Genomic DNA, 24,256 nt, shown 5'->3' with positions numbered 1-24,256 from the left:
AACAACATAAAATCTGCCCTGCCAGAGGTGACCGGCCCACACACACACCTGAGACAGACGCACCGCCGTCTGTATCACACATCACATGCAACGCAAACACATACACAACACTGTTTTCAAGTGACAGACACCAGGAGATGTTTTCAAACGGGCGAATGCATTACCCACATTAGCCGACTAAGATCAGTAGAGTAAGATGTGGACATAAGACCACGGATTGGTGCGGCTGGTGTGTTTGTGTTTAACATGAAGATGGCAGCCTATGAGGCTGACCTCTACAGAAGCTCATCTGGTGTGTGTGTGTGTGTGTGTGTGTGTGTGTGTGCGAGCTCCATATGGCTGATGCTCAGCTAATGAGAATCTCTGGAGAGCGACAGCTCGCGGGACCTGAGCGATGATCTTTCCTCTGAGCGCCAGCGTTTTAACGCCAGATGACGACCTTCGATAAGAACGACATCATCTACTCGTGCGATTTGATTCATGGGGCGACTTCGCCAACATCCGTTATCGCCGGATTCTCGCCGACGGCCGCGGCCCCCGCGCCTGACCTCCAGGATTTCGGTTCGGCCACGAGGCGCGCGGCGACCGGAGAGAGACAGACAAACATTTCAATCGCGGTAAGAGTCTGATGATCTGATGTTCTCCATCATCCTCTTCACCTGATAAAACAGCTGATCCTCTTACTGAAGGATTTTGGACTCTGATTCATGCGGCGGGTCACGGACATCACCTGGTTCCCCAGGCAACAGCGACTGTCACTTCACAGCCCCCGCAGGTCTCGGCTCGTGTCGAGGTTTGACGAACGCCTCCGGCCACGTTTACAGTCTGACATGAGTGTTCCTATCTTTACTTGGTCTTCACTAACAAAAAACACCATTTTGAAAACATTCGAGCAGATGACGCAGATACGGTCAGACTCCAACTTTCATGTACATTATCAATTCCTGTGAAAATATCAGAACAACCTAGTATTTAATTCTGTGACTGTGTGCGTGTTTAGCTTGAGGACCTGGCCTTGAGTGTATGTTTGATGGTTCACGGTTACCCTACAAGAGTAAACTTTTTCCTCACTAATATTTACCTTAACAGCCGACCACGGGATCAAGGATAATGTGTACGTCTGATGACGGGAACAAAGTGCAATTCTCCTGTAGAAAAACATGCACCTTTTTACCTCTCATCATGTTGGTTTTCTGTCTAAAGCTGAAGGCCGGTAAATGGAAGGTTTCTGGTTTTAAGATTTAATCATGAATGATCACCCCTGGATAATCCAAAAGAACTGTCCTATAATAAGTCAACTGTACGATATTTGGAACTGTATATTATTTATTAGCATCTGGCAGATAGTTTTGGGTGTGGAAAGAGCCAGGTGAGTTAGAAATCAAGAGAAAATTAGTGTGAAGTGGATTTCTGGAAACACAACTAAACCCATTTGTCTGAAACTTAACTCAACAAATGCCTACATTCATGAGCAATGCTTTCTGTTCTTCAAACAAACCCATTTAAATCCATTATAAACCCACATATAAACGGACTGTGACCATCGAAAGGACTTGAAGGTTCTAGTAAGCGCCAGGCGTCGCTCACTCACAGACTGCAGAGAATGGAACAGATCTGTGAAGTAGAAGGTGCTGATATAGGGTCCTTGATGCCACTGTCAGAGCCTAGAATTGGTTGTGGGCTGCCACAGTTAGCCAGTGGAGTGAGATCAACAGTTGAGTGACGTGGAGCATCTTGAGTTGGCTGAAGACCACATGCACCATCATGCTCTGGATCATACTGTAAGTAGAGGTTTAATTTCAGCAACAAAGCACTGCATTAGCCTAGTACTGACTCTGATTTTATAGAGCATGGGTGCCCAAACTCGGTCCTGGAGGGCCGGTGTCCTGCAGAGTTTAGCTCCAACTTGACTAAACACACCTGCTAGGAAGTTTCTATTATTTCTAGTAAGAGTTTGATTAGCTGGTTCAGTTGTGTATAATTGGGGTTGGAGCTAAAATCTGCAGGACACCAGCCCTTCAGGACCGAGTTTGGGCACCCCTGTTACAGAACGTGACTCTGCATGACTAGACTGTCATTGAGATGTGGCCAAGGAAGTTTAGTAGCTGTATGGTGACACTGCGGTTGACTGGTGGACTGGTTGGAAAAACAAGGCATTGTTTCTGCACAAGGTTAAGCAGAACGCAGACCGAGATGATGTTAGATATATAAACTGGAGTTCTTCCATGACAACTCTCGGAAGATTTTAGCATGGTAATGTAAATGATAATGTTAATGTATTTGGCCTTGGCGGAATAGATCTACTACGCTGCTGCTGCTGCAGGTTATTGCTGTAGTTGTAGATTATTGCTGCTGCTGCTGCAAGCAAGTACAGAAACTTGCTACTGCCAAAGCATATGGCAATACAGTGCTGTGAGTATTTAAGACATACTGCTGCTGCACAAATAACATATAACATAACCCGTAGCAGATCTATACAGGTGGAGCTGGGGAAGGTGGAGGGTTTCAAAGGAACTTCAGAGGTAAGCGCGCTGCTGCGAAAGGCTCGAGTGAATGCCAACCAGCCATTTAAAGGTAAAGGTGCAAACTCATTGGCTGCGTATGCGACATGAACCAATCAGCCAATCAGCTTGTGCCAAGTCGTATAAGGCTGTGAAAGTCATCAGTTACGTTAACAACCCGTCAGCCTGCGCCATCTAGAGTTTCATGAAAGACCTAGGCATATGTGGGGTCATAAGGCTAAAATAACAGGTGTCGTTGGACAGCATGAATAGGACAAGCAATGCACCTTTATGGTTGCGCCCAGCGAGGCTGTGTACATGGAGAAGAGAAGTGGGCCAAGAACCGAACCATGAGGTACCCCGTGATTGTTTGATATGACTCGGTGACTGACGGCAGGGTCCTCCTAAGAAGACGAACTGGTTGTAAAAATGGCACCTTTCAAAACAAATAGCAATGAACTCCTTTTGCATGAAATGGAAAATGTGCTTTGGTCAGGATGCAGATAACTCTGAATAGATGCTTTAGAAATAGACATAATTAATTATTGATTTATCTTTTCTCCTTTCTATTCATTCCTGCTCTCTGAGAGAGAAAGAAACGCTGATGATTTCACTTGTCTTTTGTTCCAGAGACTTCATTGGAACTGACCGTGTGGCCTACTAAAGGATGGTGGGATAGTGTTACGATAAGAGCCCATCTGACATAAAAAGGTCTTCTCCTCATTACGTGCACAGCGGCGTGTGTTAAATGAAAGAATTTGCCAGAAATAAATACACACAGACAAACGATTGTGTGACGCTGAAGTCAGTGCGTTCCAAACGGCGTAGACGATAGCTTCCCAGGGCACTTTGAAAAGAAACGACCGTTCCCAACAGAAGCGCTCAAAAATGACTACTTCAAAAAGCCCATTTGAAATGAATGCTTTTGTAGGGGTTCAATTGATGGGCACTGGGCTCCTGAGATTGTTCACCTGCTCAAGGTTTGCCATGTGTAACTCAAATTAAACCAGAGGTGCCTGGCTTGTTGTTGATGTAGTAGTTGCTGGTACCATTACACTGTCAATTTGTTTGAGCTGCTATCCAAATAAAGGAAAGAAAGGTGTTTTAACACCTGAAGAACATTAGCAATGCCTTTGTGAGATGGTAAACACGTTTTTTTAGGCTTGTGTCTCCTGAATAGCCACTCTTTTACCTCTGAATGGAACACATCCAATTCCATAGTTCCTCACAGTACAGGCTCTTCCTTCACATCAAGCACTGTTTGTCTCTCCCTTGTTGGGGACGGAAGAACAACAACAACCAAAAAATAAAGAAAAAAGACTGGACACAAAGAGAGGAGATGAAGAATTGGCTTCCATTTCATTCTTACCCTCATTTTCTCTTTCTCTCTCGCTCTGTCGTTTTTTCTTAGCCTGCAGTCTTCACAGTTAGATTTATGCCATTTATCATGCTGACAGTCTCCCTGTCTCCCTCTCTGTCCCTGTCTTTCTCTCCCCCGTTTCTCTAACGGATGAGCCTCATCCTGTCTGTTTAGACACACAAACCTCTTCCCATGTATAACGTAAAGGCGGAGGAAAACACTGGCTCCGCACACACACTGAAGAATGGCGTTGGTTTCGCTGAGAGGAGTTTCACAGATGGCGAGGGGAAGTGACTGTGTGAGGTGGCACAGTGGGACACACACACACACACACACACAAATACTCGTCAGCGCTGCCAGAAGGGAGTGTGTGTGTGTCGTCCACCGCACGGGTTGGAAAATCTACTTCATGACTCTAGATATGTTCCCATTAGTCTGAAGAAATCAACTCTCCTCAAATCACAGTGGACAGCGGTGTCGTGGCCTTCGCTGATGAATGTCGGTGGGGCTCGTGAGACCGCAGGGAGTCCCGTTCGTCATTTTATCATTCTGAAGGGTGCTCACGAGCGCCCCCTTCGTGCATTCTCAACGCACCAGTGCGGACCTCACGCTGAACGAGGCCTTGCTTATTCTGACAAAATCCAAACACATACTGACTAAATTTTACCTTGCAGGCATTTGAATTCGCTTTGGGAAAAGGTGTCTGCCAAACGCATTAATGTAAATGTAATATAGCATCATGTGGATGAAGCTCCACCAGGACGCCATTTCTGCCATTTCGCGCAAGTCATGCGATTCCCAGAGCAGTGGCACAACTAATGCGACCCAACAGTCCAGCAGCTGAGGGCGTCATCTGAGACAGAGCCGAAGGCACCAACTTGAGGAACGACACTGTTTGGGGTCATCAGAGTTTGACTTCTAGGAAATCTAGATGCCGTTCTAGAGAGATCCGTGTTTACCAGGTTTCCCATCTCATCTGACATCTGAGGTCTGCGTCTCAATATGATTAATGAGCCTTTAAAGTGAACCACTTAAAAAGCGTTCAAACACTCTTATTGTGATGTCACAGATGAAGAATGTCTCGTGCAGTGATTATCGTGTTTCGTGAGCAGTATTGAACCCGCCGTGCTGAAATGTCATCAGAGTATTTACACTGCGATTATAAATCTATATCAAACGGAGAGAGGGCAATTTAATTACTGTCTGATCGATACATCTTGGATTTGGTACAAATGGAGTACGAACAGAGAGTGTGTGAGCGTGTGTGTTTTTTCAGCGATTGTCATGACGACCCCCCGATGGGACGTAATAGTGAAAATGCCTCCTGCTCCGCCCAAACGGTCACGGCTGAATGGGCGGAATAGTTCAGCCAATTAAATCCCATAATGAGCGGCAGCAGTTCAGGAAGTGTGAAATTGCAGTTGCTCTCATTCTGTGAAAAAGAAAGAGCCGCACTCGTTGGCTTATTGATCCCGTGTTTTATATTATTTTATTATTTTGTTTATTTATTTATTTTTGGCGAGAGGTTTGTTTGTGGAACGTACGAGTCCCAAAACAGCACCGCGGTAGTTTTTCATCAGCTAAACAGATTGCGTCTGTTGAAGAGTTTGCTCAAAAACACTCTCAAGTCATTATAACCATGTATGGCTGACTTTCTTCAGTGTAACAGAAAAGGAGAGGTTTTGAAGGATGTACTGGCTGCTCTTTTCCATGTAGTGAATGGTAACTGTGTCTTTCAAAAGTATGATAAAAGTTATACAAAACAATTATAATAGTGTTCCACATGACTTCATATGACTGTATTCCATATTCCATAATAATACATATTTACTTAAAATATGTACTTCCACTGGTCTTTGTGAGAGAATAATGACTGATGGAGTGACGGTGCTTTTTGAAGGCCTTCAGTTCACATCTACTGTAATGCAATGGAACAGAGTGACTGGTACATTATTCAGAATATTTCATTTTGTTCCACAGAACAAAGAAAGTCAGTCATGTTTAGAATGGCGAGTAATTTCCTACTTTACATGCAAAACATCTCATGTATTCTTTCTATGCAAATATTTTAAATACAGTATTAAACAAATATGCAACGAGCAAGCGATGTGTGTGTGTGTGTGTGTTCTTACAAGTGTTGTTGATTTGCACTCTCTGTTCTACACTAATTAGCTGTGCTCATATGCGTCATGAATATTCATAAGCTAGCATGCAGAGTGGACAATTAATTTGCATGCAGGTGATAATTGCTAGATTTGGGTGACGCCCCCTTGAGAACTGTCCAATGCCGTCTTACTTCACGTCTGACAGACCTGGTAAAAAGAGCCGTGACGACGGGGGAAAACTGCCTCTGTGCTTCTCCGTGTGTGTGTGTGGGGAACAATCCCATAATGCAATGGGACAAAAGCTGTTCAATTTCATTAACTGCAAAGTCATCAATGTGACGGCCGCACCGAACACACTCGCACTTTAAGAAGGATCGGTGTGTGTGTGTGTGTGAAACAGCAGACGCTAAACAGCTGCCGCTGCGCAAAGCTTGTGGGCATGACAAACACGAACACGTGTGTGAACGCTGCCCTCTGACTGTCTGTCTGTCTCGCTATAATGTCAGCCGTCCATTTCCTGATGAGCTGCTGCCACTTTTCAGTTTACAAGTATTTTTATATTTCACTATAATCAGAAAGCAGTCACTTGAACACAAGCTTTTAGAGATCATTAGCATGAATGTGAACAAAAACCTGTAATTGCAGCTAAATCTAAAGTCAAACAATGAGAAAAAGCAGAAATATAAAAAAAAAGAATTATTATTATTATTAAATTACAAATAAACCATTCATATACTAGCATTATTTGTAATATGCATACCTTTATTTTCTATAATTTAAAGGAAAAGTCTACTTTCAAAATTCACATATAATGAATTCACATATAATGTAGTCACCCCCTTTGTCATCCAAGATGTTTGTGTCTTTCTGTCTTCAGTCGTAAATAAATTATGTTTTTTGAGGAAAACATTTCTGCATTTTTCTCCATATAATGGACTGATATGGTGCCCTGAGTTTGAACTTCCAAAATGCAGTTTAAATGCAGCTTCGAACGATCACAAATGCGGTTGTAAACGATCCCAGCTGAGGAAGAAGGGTCTTATCTAGAAAAACAATTGGTTATTTTCATGTCAGTTAGTGTGTGTTGAAAAACTCCCATCTCATGTTCTCCCTCAACTTCAAAATCGTCCTATATCACTGTTTTACCTTTTTTGTTAAGGGTGTTTGATCTTCTTTGCATGTTCACTTTGCAAACACTGTGTCTGTACTTCTGCAGTGATGTAGGATGATTTTGAAATGATTTTTGAAGTTGAGGGAGAAAATACAAAGTTTTTCAACATACACTAACTGTCTTGAGTCAGAATACACAGAGTTCAGGGAGAGAAAGACAAGACAAACATTTGAGATTAAAAATATACAAACTGTATTATTTTTATGAAAATAACCTATCGTTTCGCTAGATAAGACCCTTCTTCCTCAGCTGGGATCGTTTACAACCACATTTGTGATCGTTTGAAGTTGCATTTAAACTACATTTTGGAAGTTCAATCGGGGCACCATATCAGTCCATTATATGGAGAAAAATCCTGAAATGTTTTCCTCAAAAACAATTTCTTTACAACTGAAGAAAGAAAGACATGAACATCTTGGATGACAAGGGGGTGAGTACATTATCTGTGAATCCTTGTTTTATAAGTGGACTTCTCCTTTAATTGTAATTAAGACATTTTAAGAACTGACATAACTATTTAAAAGAAACCAAAAAATATATTTAACAATATTTGCTAAGCTATTAAAAAAAAAAAAAGCACTTCAACCAATAAACAAAGTAAATGTAATTCTATCACAAATCTGAAGAAGTCAAATAAAATGGATCAAAGCTGTAGTAAATTACTCTACAAACATACACCTTTGTTTACATCTGTGTGTTGCTCGGCAACCACTTTGTTACAACCACAACTGTTTCTGAGGAGCAACATTGTTTGGTGGAAGAATAATGTTTTTATCAATATCATTACACTTTATTTGCGCTGTTTTATTTTGTGAAACTGTACTACATATATGGAATATCCGTTTTATAAAAGCAGTAAGCCTCCATTCCGTGTCATGCCTAACAATGTAAATGTAAACCATGGCTTCGTGGGGCATTTTGCGCTATTAGCCTCTTTAGTTGACCATAATCAGTGCTTATTTTGATCCTGAATGAATCATTATGTTTTGGGCAGCACAATGAAGGTTGTTCTGTTGAATAGATACAATTACTACACAAATGTGCAGTAGCTCAGATGCTATTACTAAAACATCACTAATTAATTACTAAAAATAAAATAAGTAAACATTCCCTGTGTTTTTTCATAACCACAATTTAAATAAATAAATAAATACATACATACATAAATACTTGAAAATTGATACCAGTCCACAGTGTTCATAGAATCTGATAAACTTCACTTCATCGCTTTAGCCTAAACTTCAAGACATTCTCTACAAAAGTGATCTGTATCTGACAATGTCTTTACTTTTTTAAATTCCATGTTGTTATAAAAAGCTACAAAAGTACATACTTACAGAGTCAGTTCGACCCTCTTCATAAAGATGTGCAAGGAAGCTACATTATGGCAAACATGTTATTTGTAAGTACACTCATCCTCAAGAGCGCTTACAGAGACGCCTGACCTCACTTTCACAGGCAACGAAAGCCAAGATGATATGGAAATCCTGCTGGAGAACGCCAGTGACGGAGGACGTGACGTCAGAAAGACCGGAGAGAACAGCACTGGAACCACTGATTTGTGTGAAACAACAGATGTAAACAGCTGACTTCTTTTCCGACCCTTTGACTTACTGAACGATAAAACTTAGTAATTGGTAATTTAATGAACTGTGATCAATTGTTGGGGGATAATTTGGTAAAATCAGACATTTCAGATGAGATTAATCACGAAGGGTCGTGTGAGACTCGACTGAAACCGTCTCAGAATAGTCTCTCTCCGACACACACATAGCGTGTTTTTATTCGACAAAGCTTCCCATCTTCACCGTAATTCTACAGCAGACAGACTCACGCCCTCAGCTGACGCCTACACAGACGATCCCTCACTGAACGAGTACCTCGACCGCTTCAGAACGCTCTAAACGGGCAGATCCTGAGTTTAGCAGACTATTTTTGAGTAAAACAGAACATTTAATTAGATTGAACTTTATCCTCCACATTGGGCGTCTTTCTTTTTTCCTCTTTATCTCTGTGGGTCGATCAGGAGGTTTGGGAAGCTCTAGACTTCCCCCCTCTCTCTCTCTCTCTCTCTCTCTCTCTCTCTCTGTGATGGTTCCTGATTATTCCTGTCATTTTCCCATCCGCTCCGGAACGGCACGGCACTAATTAAAGCCTGAAGCTGCAAACGAGCTGACAAGATTTTACTACCACAGCAAAACTTACAGACGTGCTAAAATTAAGCGCCATCACACACGTGACCACACACTCAACACATATAAACTCACAGACTTCACACGCCGAACGCTGACGGACGGCTCGTCATTTCAACAAAACTATCATACGTGCAAATTAGACGCATGTGGACTTGATAGAGCCCGCAGAAAATGCAAATAACAACCTGCCTGGCAGCCATATGCAAATACTGATCGAACAATCATCTCCATAACGCACCAAACAAATTAAACATCACGATCACAACAGTGGAACCATCATCACACAATGACCAGATAAAAGAACGCGCCACAGGACGGATCGTGTGATACCTCACGTGTTCGTTCGCAGTTTGAAGTTAATATATTCCCAAAACACTGTGCTTGCGGAAAATATTAAGGGAATTAAAGAGAGACACTTTAATGAATGTGTTTCTAAACACACTTAAGTGCACTTTTAAAAAGTGACCTTTGTAATAATGGCAAATTAAAACTTGTAAATCATTTGAAATCATTATGTTTTAATAATCGTTTGTGGTGTTTTAAAGAAGTATACTTATTTTGATGTGCTGACTAAAATACTAAAGCACATGAACTTTCAATATTACTTTTAATATGTTTTAAATGTACCAAATTGCAGTGTCATGTTTACGAATTTCTAATTACAAATACATTTAAATACATCACATACACATTTTAAAAGAAATAAAAGTATATTTTAGTTGATCATAAATGCGTGTCAGTACATTCAGCAGTGGTTTAACCATATTTCTAAGACTATTCCTAAGCAATTACGAAACTGCATATAAAGATGTACTTTTCTCCTACTTCAGCGGCTCAAAAACACTCTAAATTTCAGCTGATTGCAATTAATAGGAACTCAAGCTATATAACAGTTTCATTTAATTGCAATTAACATGCAATTGTCTAAAAACATGTCATTCAGTTCACACTTAAGTCTATTATTTTAAAGTCTATTATTTCTGCCATTAGTTCTATTTTTAAAAGTATGCTCAAGTGCATTTGTTTTTCACAGAGGTGACCTGCGTTTGTTTCATTTGTTTGTGTTTGTTAAACGTTCCGCTGGAGGCAGGGGGAAGATGGAGGTCGTGGTTGTGTTGAGTACCATCACGTCACTCCTCTTATGAAATTGGTAAATAATAATAAACTTAAATAGTCATTGAAGAGTCTTCAGACTCTTTTTAAATCTTCTTTAGACATTGGTTTATTGTTGTGTGTGTGTGTGTTAGGCCTGTATCACCCATTGGTGCTTATTATTTTCTTTTGTTTAGTTTTGGGGTTTTCAGTATCTTTTTGCGCTTCGATTTTTGCACTTCACTTTTAGGTTTAACAGGAACGTGTCAGATCATCAGGCTGCTCACACTGGAGACTCAGCTGTGTTCAGACTATCAAACACACAGCACATCTCTCCTCGCTGACACATTTGACCCTGTCACATGTGCGTCGCACAGTTTTCTGTGATGTTTGAGGCAGACAGTAAAGACAAGCATTGAGCAGGAAGGTGAGAGTCTAAATCAGCAGCTGAAGGTGAGACTTACACTCGGCGTTGGTGAGCAGGACGGAGGCGGTGAGCAGCAGGAGACAGTGTCGGACGGAGGGTAACGCTACACGGACGCTTGGCACAGGCATGATGTTACGACTCACCCGCTGAGTGTGCCAGCTCACAACGCTCCTGCAACGCTCTCACAACCTACAGAGACACAAACAAGAGCAATCAGTCGATAGAAAATAGATATCACATATTCATAAACACCTTTTTTTTTACAGGCAATGGTCAGATTTGAGGTCTATTTTGCTCCACAACTTACAGTTTTATTCATGTCTATATTCTGAAGGATTTTACTGAGGGGGCTGTTCATATAGCATTCACACTGATTTATAAAACATTTAATTCCTTAAAAAAATAAAAATAAAAAAACATGGTGAAAATGCATATCTTTAAAGGCTATGAGTTTTTTTCCCCCTCCACTTCCACAGCATTTACAAACCTACAGTTTTTTTCATGTCTATATTCTGATGGATTTTACTGCAGGTTTGTTCACATATCATTCACATTGTTTTACAGAAAAATGTATTCCTCAAAATGTATATGTGTGAAAATATGAACATTTATTTATTATTTATTTACAGTATTTTATGATTTATGGAGTGATAAAAAGAGAAATCCAAAATCCCCTCTTTAACAACCTTTAACTCTAACATGTCAACAAAATCAAGCAAGAATTCTGAACCTGACTTTACCCAGTGTTGAGAAAAGTATATGCAAATTGGTGCATATTTAACTGGATGATGCATAATTTGCATATTTAAATTTACTGTACAATTTAGAAAACTTCTAATACAAAACAGTGTCTTATTATAATGTGATTAATTCAACTGGGGAAGTATGGGGAAATCAAGTCATTTCAAGGTTTTTGTTTTTGTTTTTTTACCGTTTATTTGTAGTGGTTTGCTTCAATAAGCTTTTGTCTCGGGAATCAATGAATGCCAAGCATTATGCTACACACACACACACACACACACACACACGTTTGTTTTTGTGAACTGTGGGGACTTTCCATAGACTTCTATAGTTTTTATATTGACCAAACAATATTGTGTATCCCCTAACCCAACCCTAACCCTAAACCTAGCCCTCACAGAAAACATGTTTGCATCGTTACCTTTTTTAAGATAAACATCATTTACTATTTTTAATAATTTTTTAACATTGTGTCAAAAATTTCAGGTTTTACTATCCTTGTGGGGACATTTGAGATTAAACCTACCATTTTTACTTTCTCCAAAAAAAAAAAAAAAAAAAAAAAAACCTCATTCTGTATGATTTATAAGCTTTTGTACCCATGGGGACCTCAATTTAGGTCCCCACCGTGGCACGAGTCCCCATGAGTCTGTGTGTATTCAGGTTTAAGTCCCCACCAGGATATAAAACAAACACACACACACAGACAGATCTGGGGAAGCTCATCACAAACCGACCATTCAAATGAGTATTTTTACTCGCTAATAAGGACCTAAATGCATCTCTTTAATTATTAGATGATGTCTTTTAATGTTTGTAATCTGTTTTTGTTAAATGCAATTGATTCAAGTAAAGCTCGCTCGTTTAAAAGGATAGTTTTCTAGAAGCAAGTCTTCACAGAGCATTCACCAGCAAAAGCTCTTCATTACTGTGGTACAAACACACAGGCGACGCAGGCCGGACTTCTGCTCCTGCCACACGCACGCGCTCACGCGCGGATGTCAGAGTTGGCACGCTCTCGTCGCCCGCTGACCGATGTCACACGCGCGGCCACGCTTGCTATTTCCGTTCACGATAGCATCGCTGGCTCAGGCCGGTCCTTTATGAGCTCATTTCGACTGCAAACGCACGCGTTCGGCAGCGCGAGATGCCAGTCTGTGTAATATCTGTGCGATTAATTAATAGTTCAGATATCAGCTGCTCCCGTCTCGTGTTCGGCGCCGCTTTCATCCGCAGCTTTTGTTGGGAGAGTGAGACAGACGGAGAGACAGACACATCCATTATGTGTGTTTTGTATCTGTTCTCGATGAGCCGATTCTTTGTTGAATACGAATTTCCATCACACTCGCTCGCGGAGCAAACGCTCTCTCTAGAAATCTGACAGATAAGTAATACCGCATGTCGCCCACGTTGGCAGGCGATTTGTAAATAAACGAGAAAATGGCCGTGTTTTTTCTCCTCTTGTTACTCATCTGTCTGACATTGATCCAGAGAGAGAGAGACGGACTCGACTGAAAATCACATCAATTCATTCGCACGAGGGAAAGACTTCAGCGAACGTCTCCCGCGAACCTCGGGGTCGTTCTTCACGTCGCTCTGCCGTTTGTGCTCCTCATTAACATTTATGCAAATAATCAATATCTGCTGCAGGCTTTGACTGTGTTAATACGGAGACGATATTACAGCTCAGTGTTTCCAACATCTTCTTGTTCTATTAGCAAATACACACATCTTAATAACAGATTACGCGTCGTGGCTTTTATTTCCTTTTGTCTCCACGCTGTGGTTCGTCCTGCTACAGCTGAACACACACAGAATGAAAAGCATTACATTTTAAGCTGTGAAACTGTCCATTCAGGCGTCTGTGCATCTGACTGAAATCAATCTGGTGCTGCTCTGCCTTCAGAATCAAAGCTCGTGAATAGATTAAACATCTGTAATAAGCTCAAACAGTCCAGAATAAGCTTGAAATGACGCAACAGTCTATTAAAACGTGTTTAACAGAAACGTGTCATGTGGAGGCCATTACAAACACACCGACTACTGAAAACACACACACACACACACACACACACACACACAGTCTCTCGATTCGTCCTCAGAGAGAAAACATCTGACAATGTGTGTAAAAGAGAACAGCATCCAGAGGTCAGAGGTCACCGTATGGCCACCAACGTCTGACTGACCCGATTAACAGTCGCTGAGAGACGCTTTAACACAACCCTGTGTGTGTGTGTGTGTGTGTGTTAAATTATACATATGAAGATATTTTCAGCTTTTCAGTTCAAACACTTCTCATCTAATGATCTGAGCTGCTCTCTGTGTTCGTTTTACTGCTCTGTCCTTGTGAAAAAGAAATATACTTGAGCCTACCTTTATAAAAAGAGTATTTCATGAAGAAATAATAGACTTTAACAGAATATGCTTAAGTGGGAACTGAATGTAATGTTTTAGATACCTTAACTGTGTTTAAAATGAATTGCAGTAAAAATGTATTATGGTTTAAATTTATACTGAATGCAATTAGCTGAATCTTTTTGTGTCCCACTTAAGTAGAATTTAAGCACATCTTTATATGTAATTTCACAATTACTTCTGTCGTCTTTGAAATATGGCTAAAGTACTGATAAACATTTATGATCAACTAAAATATTATTTAATGACATTTCTATTGAAATGTGTGTCATGTATTTAAATTTGAAATGTAGGGCATAATCTATTAACTTTAAATGTTATATTATATGTTATATTAACTTTAAATCTCAAATAACACACTACAGTTAAAATGATAAACAAGAACTTTACGTGTGCTTTAGTATGTTAGTCAACACATCAAAATACGTGCACTTCTTTAAAAAAAAACAAACGATTATTAAAACATAATGTACAACTATTAATTTGTCGTGATTACAACGGTCAGTTTTTAAAAGTGTACTTAAGTGTGTTTAGAAACAGTCACGAAAGTGTCTCTCTTTAAGTCATGTCAGAGGCCTTATATTTCTTCAATATTGTAATATACTGAATCGTTTTTTTTTAATACATGCTTTTAGGACTTTAAGTACACTACAAGTGCACATTCAGTACAATTAAGCACACTTTTTTTTTTTTTCACAAGGTATAGTCTTACTGTATGTGAATTATTAATTATACCGTGGCAGTTAACAGTTAAATAAAACATAAAATGGAAAAAAAAAAAGTTCTGAAAGAGCGAAGTCACACACACACACACACACACACACACACACACACACACGTGTGATCAGTGTCTGTGCTGGTCGTGTCATGATATCCTGTAATCCCGCGGCCGCGGGCGCTGCGTAGCGTGACCTTTACTCGATCTCTGGGCGCGCGGCGCTTCATCAAACGTATCTCGTCCCTTCGGACGCGTTCTGCTCTGGAAACCCTTCTTCTGCCGTTGGTTTGAAGTAAAGCTCGTGGTGTTCACGCTACGCTCAAAGGCCACCCGTAATTAAAATGCCAAGTGTCTGCTATTATCTAAATGCTAATTATGTGCGATAGAGTCGCGGCTAAATGACATTACAGAGAACAGCAGGCGTTTGCGCGGCTGATGGGACCCGTACGCGGGGACTTTAGCGGCGCTTTAGCGCACAATAACCGCTGCTGTAGAGATGACAACGCCAGCGGCGCTAAACCTGTTAGCAGAGGAGCGCCGCGCGTCAAGATCTGCGCTAAGACCTAAGAAAGGCCATCATTCAAACCGCATCTCTCATAGCAGGATGTAAGAAGTGCAAAAAAATTCTAAAATAAAATTCTTGAATACAAATGACAATGAAGCTACTCTCAGATAGTTAGTACTGGGCAAATATCTTCTTTTTTTTTTTTTTTTTAGATAATTCACAATTATCATTTATTTAAAAATAATAATAATGAATTTAATACTATTACTACTACTACTAATAATAGCAACAACAACAATAAATATTTAAATACATTTTAAAACATGAAGTAAAACATTTTTTCACTTACAAATTGATAGTAGATTTAAAATTACAAAGAACTGGCAAGTCATATTCAATTGAATTAAATGTGACATTTTTAAGTAGGCAAACTGATACAGCATCTTCTTGTAAAACAGACTTGAATAATCTTGTAAAAATGAAGTTGAACATAAAAGATTATTTAAACGGGTATGAGACAAATTAAATGTTATTTCTTTGTAAACAAACAAACAAATAAACCAAAGTGTTAATAAAAAGTTTTTCATAACGCATATGTTTGTGAACAAGCTTAATCCGTTCATCTGAGCTTCATGATCTTAAAATTACTTTATACAGATTTATAATGACAATCTTACATATAAAAGGCTATTTAAAGTTCTCTTCAGCTGGTTTTAGGTTGACTGAATTGCATAGTTAAAGCTCTGATGTCTTTTTTAAATGAATTAATGAATGTATCATGTTAGATGATTCTACGTGTAACTTACAACATTAGTCTTTCATATAGACATCAGAACTCAACAAAATTAAACTGCAATCGAATTAAAAAAGAGCTTGTAAATCAGAATCCAATTGAATCAGGACATTTGTACCAACACACGGCTCTACAGATCATAATGTACAAATGAAGAAATCTTTAAAAGTGAATGACATTCTGACTCTCCTGTCACTTCTCATCTCCATCACATCCAAACTCAAACGAGACCGAAAATAGAGCCCAAAATTCTTCAAGATCAGGAACAAAGTTCACAAGCACTGCAATCGGCATCTTCATTTCTACTGGAGAGATCCTTTACTCCTCAAACACGCAAAACATCCTCCAACGGAGGAATCACATTCATCCCGGTCAAAAGTTTAGAATCGGTACGATTTGGTATTGTTTTTGAAAGACGTCTCTTCTGCTCTCTAAGGCTGCATACAGTAAAAAACTGTGAAATGTTAATGTTGAACAGATTTCTTCAGCTGAATGTCACATGATCCTTCAGAAATCATTCTAATATGCTGCTTTGCTGCTCAACAAACATTTCTGATTATTAGCAATGTTGAAAACAGTTGTGTTGCACAATATTTTTGTGGAAACGTCATATTTTTTTTTTTCGATTTTTTTCTGGATACACAGATGAATAGAAAGTTCAAAAGAACAGCATTTATTTGAAATAGAAATCTACTGTAACATTACGAATGCTTTTACTGTCACTTCTGATCAATTGAATGCATTTAAGGAAAAGTGAATTCACATATCAGAATGTGAATTTCTCTCTCTTATCGTTTGAAAATATGACAGAACGAGATAAAAGAGGGAAACAGAGTGTTGATCAGTGAAGGAGATTCTCACTGAAGAAACCCTGAAAACAAACTACAGCTAACAAGAGATTGAGGAGATGCCTGTGTGTCCAGTACAAACCGAGTCAAACATCACACACACACACACACACACACACACACACACGCGCTCTCTCTCTGGCTGAGTTTGTAAATCTCTCTCGCTCTGATAAAGCGGCAGCGAGTGATGAAATGGAGTTTGCTGAAGCCGATTCTCTGGGGTGAGATTAGCCAAGCGTGTTTCCACCGCTCCGTCCGCCGGCTGCGGGATGCAGATTTGTTAGGATTTCCTTTCGTATGCGTCGGTAACACGGCAGAGTTTTGCAGAAAATGACGTCTGTTTAATGTCGCAGATGGAAACGAGCTGCAGAAACGAATCAATAAAACTCATAATAACTGAGAGGAAAAACTAATTTTCTTGTCGCTGGTCTGTGCTCTGAAAAACTTCACCTTACACATAAAAACACTACACGCACAGATATATGTATATATGCTGACAAAACACACAAAATAAATAATATAAAAACTAAGAAAATTAAATACTACTTGATCACATTAAATGAAAAGAAAAAACCTTCAGCAGATGAATCAATAATGAAGGTGTCATGAGCTGCAAAGCTATAAATCAGTCGGTGTCGTTGAGCGGCGTTCAGCTCGACTGCAGGTGACACACGTGTGCTGATTTCACAGTCAAAGCAGAATCACGCTTATTTGTGTACATACAACCCCGACAGACTCACAGGTGCACACACACACACACACACACACACAGCATACGATCACAGGTTGATACAGGTTGAACACTGTCGCTCATCACTACAATTAGGGGTGGATGATATGGCTAAAAATCATGTATCACAATTATCCCAATAAAATTTTCATAATAATTATCACAATAACTTTCAAATTTTCATTTCTTTCAAGTTTAAGGGCAGATTTTTGCTCCTAGGTGAAAGCTGTTTTTACATGGTAAGTGTTATTATTCTGTTTGAGTTTTATTGAAATTAACCATTGGTCTTCATAGTAGCATACATTTAGATCATGATAACCACAGTTAAAATCACACATATAGCACCTTAATACCATGGTAAAAATGTAACTATATATTTTTTTAGGTATTTGTATGAAAAACGAAATACTAGTGTTGTCAACTGATTAACAAAAATTAACTAATTAATTGAACTTTTTTTTTTAATTAATCATGATTAATCACAATGAATCCCACCTGACAATAACGTTTTTTTAAATATACGTTCATCCTGCAAAAAAAAACAACCTTAAATTCAATAAAGACAGTATATTTGTATTATTTATTTATTTATTTATTTATTATGACTAACAGCATCACTGATACCAATACTACTGATGTCTCTGAGAAACAGAGAAACATTTTTTCCCCTATTATTTAACCACTGACTGTAGCCATTGAACACTGCAGTGTAATTTTAACATTTATTAGACTTTAAAAAAATAACAACTTCTAATTTACGTGAACTTAAAATGATCTTCACATAAACCCATTATTTACCTGTGCCCTTCAGCAAGTACGTTATCAAACACTTAATTCTAAATTAAACATGATGAATCCTTAAAGCTACAACAGTTATTGATTTTCTCTTTTTTCTTTTGTTCATTGATTAACAGACATCACAGCAGCTGGGTTATTAGCTTATTTGGCTGCTATTACTTTAAGAGCATTTTCTCACAACTCTTTACCTTTTCTCACCCACTTTAGGTCTTAAAGTCTCTACTAATGAGCTGACGAGTTGATTTGCTTGTGTTTGATGAGGGAGAGAGTGCCGGAGTGCTTCAGGACAGTTTGGAAAACCATTTCAGAGAAAATGTCCCTAAATGTGTCTCATATATAACACATATTACATGCATGCACAGTTTTTAGGCAGCTTTAATCACCTTTCTGGTAACTTTGTGACTTAACTGACGACATAACTATGACATTGCATGCTCGTAGTTTCTTTCAGGGTTTGATATGAAATGATACAGGCCACAGCGTGCACCGGTGCATTTGCACGTGCAATTGAAAAGCACACGAGCACAGCATCTTTTCTGTGCTTGTTTGACTAGCTGAGGCGCTGAGGCGAAGCTGGAGTGCTCATCTAAAACGTCTCCCATTAGATGTGATGGTAAAGATGTTCTGCATCTAAATAAATGCAATTCTTGTCAACAAAAAAGAGACAGAAGCAGCAGTTGTGAGTGGGGTGGCCAACTCTAGCTCTGCCCCTGCATTTATTGTGTTAAATATTTTTAACGCATTAAACAAAAAAAATTGCCTGTGTTGACGTTAATTTCGACAGCGCTACCAAATACATGTAGTAAAAATGCACAAACACTATACCAAAATAATACTATGCACTATAACACTATACAAAAAATATTGTAATTATATTCCATTACTCCTTAAGTAAGGGACAATCGGCAGTTTGCTGTGCATTAAAGGATTTTAAATGCGTGACGTGGAAGTGTAGAACCACCCGGCGCAAAGTATAAATCCTTTAACGCATGGCAAGCCTGCCAGCCAGTCAGAATCCTGTATTCTGAAAGACCATGGAATAAATACATTTAATACATGTCATTAATACATTATTAATATCATAAAATTCAATATCCTACATTTCTGCCATAATGCAGTTAGTAATTCCTGCATAAACATTATATCAAACATTTATTGAACTTTATCACTTTAAACTTCAACTTTATAGAGGAAAATTGTCGATGATTATCATTAATGTTGTATCGCCCAGCCCTAACTGCGATGCTAACTGCGGCCTCATTCTGGAGCTCCAGCTCATTCCTGCTTCACGTACCGTTTTTTTTGTTTGTTTTTTGCAAGCATAACGCATTTCGTTAAAAGCCAAACGACCGAGAGGAGTGTGAAACGCGGAGCTGGAGGTTTGTGTTTGTCAGTCAGATGGTCTTTTAGTATCAGGATTATTTGTAAGAGGAAAGAAACGTCGAGCTGAAACTTTTGATTCACTAGCAGCAGAGCAGCACTACGTCTTCCCTGTCAGCCACGCGAACACGCCAAATTAATGAGCTGCGCTTTGTTTGGAGACGCTCTGTACGCCGTATGATATATTGCCTTTCACGTTCTCTTTTGTCTCGGCCAGAAAAGCCTTTGTTGCAGCTTCTGTTGGGCTTTGAGCGTTTCCTGAGCAAACGAGGCTCCGAAGCCATGCAAATCTCCAGCGGCGGCTGTAAACAAAAAGCAAACGGCCGGTCCGCTCTCAACCGTCGGTCTGACCCCCGTACGCTTCAGAGACTCATCTGGAGCCAGACGCTCGCTTGTGTTTAGCTGCATATTTGGGCCGTTTTCTGTGACTGACGTCAGAACGACCGGCAGCCGTTTGAAACTGGAAACATTTAGTGAGCGAGTGGATGAGGAGGAGAAATGAGCGGCTAATTCTGGATGTGTTATTCTCTCGTCTGCTCTGTATTGTTTTTGGACAGAAAACGTCCACAGACCGCAGACTGGTGAATAAACTGACCTCATTTAGCCTCTTCTTTGTCACACACACACACACACTGCTGATACAGTTTCTGCAGTATGTACTCCAGTATATGAGTGATTGTGCTCTGAACACACCGATGACGTTTGGTTGGACTAGTGCACATGCACAAATGCGTTCTTTCGCTGCATGATTCAGTCCATTAAAATGCATTTAATGATCACATAATCCAAGATATGGGGGCAGAAAATGTATATATTTTAGGGATGGCAAACGATTAATACAAAATAAAACGTTGAGTTTGCCTTATATATGTGTGTGTACTGTGTGTAATTATTATGTATATATAAATACAAGCACATTCATGTATATGTTTAAGAAACATTTTCCAAGCATATGCGTTTATTATAATTTGTATAGAATTTATATTATATATAAATAAAAATATTTTGTACATAAATAACATATTACTCTTAAATATATACATTATGTGTGTGTAATTATATATACATAATAATTACCCACAGTACACATACATATACTAGGAAAATGCAAACTTTTATTTTGCATGCGATTAATCGCAATTAATCATTTGACAGCTCTAATATATTTCTATAATTTCATATCAATGTAACACGAAGAGTGGTGTTTTTTTTTTTCTTCAAAACTCAGCATGATTACAAATGTGATATTGATTTTATACAACAATTTAATAAATGATATGTTAGTATTAAGAAACTTACGTTTTAGTCAGCATATTTCTTGTTTTTTGCTCTACTTCGGCACAAAAAAAATCATTCCAAACACAGCCACAGCTCACAGTTTTGCATCTCTGTGCAAAATGACAATGTTTTGTTCCTGAATGAATCAACTGTTCAAATGATTCGGTTCAATCGCAATGACTCACTTATTAACAGCGACTTGCTGCCACCTACTGGCTTAAAGTATCCTTTCACTTTTAAAATAATTTAAAATATTAGTATTCAACGTTTTATGTTTAAAATATCAAAACATTTATGCATTTGTAACTGCAGGTTAAAGCATTCCATAGGACCCCATGATTTCTGCGATGTGGAAAACACGGACAGAATCACGGAACCCATCAAGCCCACGTCAACCCATCAAAATAAAATTTCAGTTTAACTTGAAGACATATATTACTATTGTTTAACAGAATGTACATAATACTACGACTACTACTAAAATTAAGACTTTATTTTATTAATGAATAATCACACAATATTTCTAATTTTAATTTCTAACAACATTTTAATAGTAACTTTGTTTGCCAAAATAAAATTAGTTTGTTTGATTTTCATTTGATTAAAAGATAAATTAAATTAACTTTTTATGCCTTCATCTGATAACCAGAAAAGTTTAAATATTGTAAAAATATTGTAAAATTACACTTTAATAAATTAAGTTGTTTTTATGTATTCAGATACTTAGACATGCCTAAACAGAACTCAGTAACAATAAAACAGAAGGTGAGAAAAATATATCTAAATTAAGACCTATGTTATAATAAAGCCCTGAATGGTTTAGCTCCTCAGTACCTGAGCGAGCTCTTATCGCACTATAGTCCCTCACGTCGCTGCGTTCTCAAAACTCTGGCAATTTGATAATACCGAGAATATCAAAATCAACCGCGGGCGGCAGATCATTTTCTTATTTAGCGCCCAAACTCTGGAACAATCTACCCTACACTGTTCGGGACGGAGACACACTCTGTCAGTTTAAATCTAGATTAAAGACCCATCTCTTTAACCTACACATAACACATCAACATATTCTTATAATTCAAATCCGTTAAAGGATTGTTAGGCTGCACTAATTAGGTCAACCAGAACCGGGAACACTTCCCATAACACCCGATGTACTCGGTGCATCGTCAGAAGAATGGCATCTACGCTAATATTAGTCTGTTTCTTTCTTATTCCGAGGTCACCTTAACCACCAGATCCAGTCCGTACCCAGCCCAGACGGTGGATCAGCACCTAGAGACGACCTCTACAGCCCTGAATGTCGGCGGAGACCACATCGACTAGATGAGCCCCAGAGACGGATCCACATTAAAGACCACATCACCTAGACGGCTGTCGGCACAGGACCACGGGAACTTTGGCCAGAGGAGAACTGGCCCCCCGACTGAGCCTGGTTTCTCCCAAGGTTTTTTTCTCCATTTGATGGAGTTTTGGTTCCTTGCCGCTGTCGCCTATGGCTTGCTTAGTTGTGGACACTTAATTTTCAAACGATATCGTATACTATTAGAACAGAACTGAGCTAGATGATGACATCACTGAATTCAATGATGAACTGCCTTTAGCTGAAAATTGAGTGTTTACTGTTGCCCTTTTGCATACAAATTAAATATTTCCTATTTAATACTGTACAGCCGCTTTGTCACAATTCTGTATTGTTAAAAGCGCTATATAAAGGTGACTTGACTTGACTTGAGAAAAAATAAAACATTTCATAGGGCCCTAAAAAATATTTATGTTTTGCTTTAATACATTGATGATTAAAAAAAAATAAAAAAATAAAAAAATAAATAAAGAGTTAAAATGGAAAAAATGGAATCCAGAAAAAATTAAAACAGAAAAACAAACAAACAATAAAACAGAATTTGGAATTTGGAAAAAAAAAAAAAAAAAAAAAAAAAATGGTAAAAAATAAAATGGATTTCATAGGGCCCTAATTTCATGTCCCTCTGAGCTGAAATAAACAGTGTTTAAATACATCTAAATATCACTTAAGATGCAATGATAATTTGTTTGGTAACCTAAATGGCTTATTATTCCAAATGACTGAATAAATGTAAGAATTTGACTTAAAAGACGATGCACACTTTAAGAAAAGGTAAACTTATTAACTTATTGGAAAAGATTAATTTCTATCACTGCTGTGAACTGACCACAGAATATGAAGAATATAAAAAAACAAACAAATATATATATAAATATCAGCACAAACAAACAAATATATAAGATATCAGTACAATAACACACTCAGCAAAATACTGTCTAATTATCGCTATTGAAAAATCCCAGAACATTTTGAGATATGATTTTTTGTCAATATCACCCCCTAGATCTGACTGACAAAACTTCAGATGTTTATACAGGGAATTTAACTGAAAATGCAAATAACCAAACTGTACGGACAAAAGTATTGGCTCACACCTCTTGAAAAATCATTGAATTTCGGGTCCACTGACACAGGTGTGTAGAATCAACACTAGTCACGCAGTGTGCATTTACACACATTTGTGAAACACATGGGTATACAATGAGAACAACAGTGAAAATGCCTCTGATTTAAAGAATTATTGTTTAGGGAATTGTATTTATTTTGTGTGTCTGAAACCAACATCTCAAATCATCTTTCCCTGAAAGAGCATCAAACAGCCCTGCGGCACTTAGCCGTGGTCAAAAAAAACAAAAACAAAACGCAAATGACATTTGGATTGTGAATTAAATGCCACACGAGTGTCAAAAGACAGCAGGTGAATCCAGTGGCATGATGGGAAATAAACAGACGGCTGTGATCAGTGAGCAGCACCTGTACATCACATCCACTGATCTACACTGAACCCTTCACTGGACACACCCACGAGACTGACCTCAGACCAGTGTCTCTCACACACACACACCCCTGTACAGCGCTCTGTGTGAGGACATTCATTGACACAGTGCAGTCTCTAGCTCCTCACCCTAACCCTACCCATCAGAACTAAGTCCCTCAATCTAAACCAAACCTTCACCCAATTATAACCTGATCTCTTAAAACCAAGTCCTGACCCTCAAACAGGCCTTTAAAGGGGGCTCACAGAGTGAAGACCGGCCAAAACGTCCCCACTTTACTCTCTTTGTCCCCACTCTGATGGTCTAAAACTCAAATCCGGCTCTCGCAAAGAAATCT

At 38.8% G+C, this 24,256-nt stretch overlaps 1 protein-coding gene across 42 annotated transcripts in view; it reads right to left on the bottom strand.

Moving 5' to 3' along the window:
- Nucleotides 1-24,256, bottom strand: part of LOC127168251 (receptor-type tyrosine-protein phosphatase delta) — a 311,712-nt gene that overhangs the window by 93,386 nt on the left and 194,070 nt on the right. For all 42 annotated transcript variants that reach the window (XM_051114908.1, XM_051114921.1, XM_051114911.1 and 39 more), the window contains one exon: nt 10,889-11,040. In XM_051114908.1, coding sequence (XP_050970865.1) covers nt 10,889-10,979 — 91 coding nt within the window. In that variant the 5' untranslated portion in view covers nt 10,980-11,040. The remainder of the gene's footprint in view (nt 1-10,888; nt 11,041-24,256) is intronic.

The sequence above is a fragment of the Labeo rohita genome, chromosome 7, assembly GCF_022985175.1.
Source record: "Labeo rohita strain BAU-BD-2019 chromosome 7, IGBB_LRoh.1.0, whole genome shotgun sequence".
NCBI classification, from domain to species: Eukaryota; Metazoa; Chordata; class Actinopteri; order Cypriniformes; family Cyprinidae; genus Labeo; species Labeo rohita.
The sequence above is the reverse complement of the archived record's forward strand: the minus strand, read 5'-3'. Positions and strand labels throughout refer to the sequence as shown.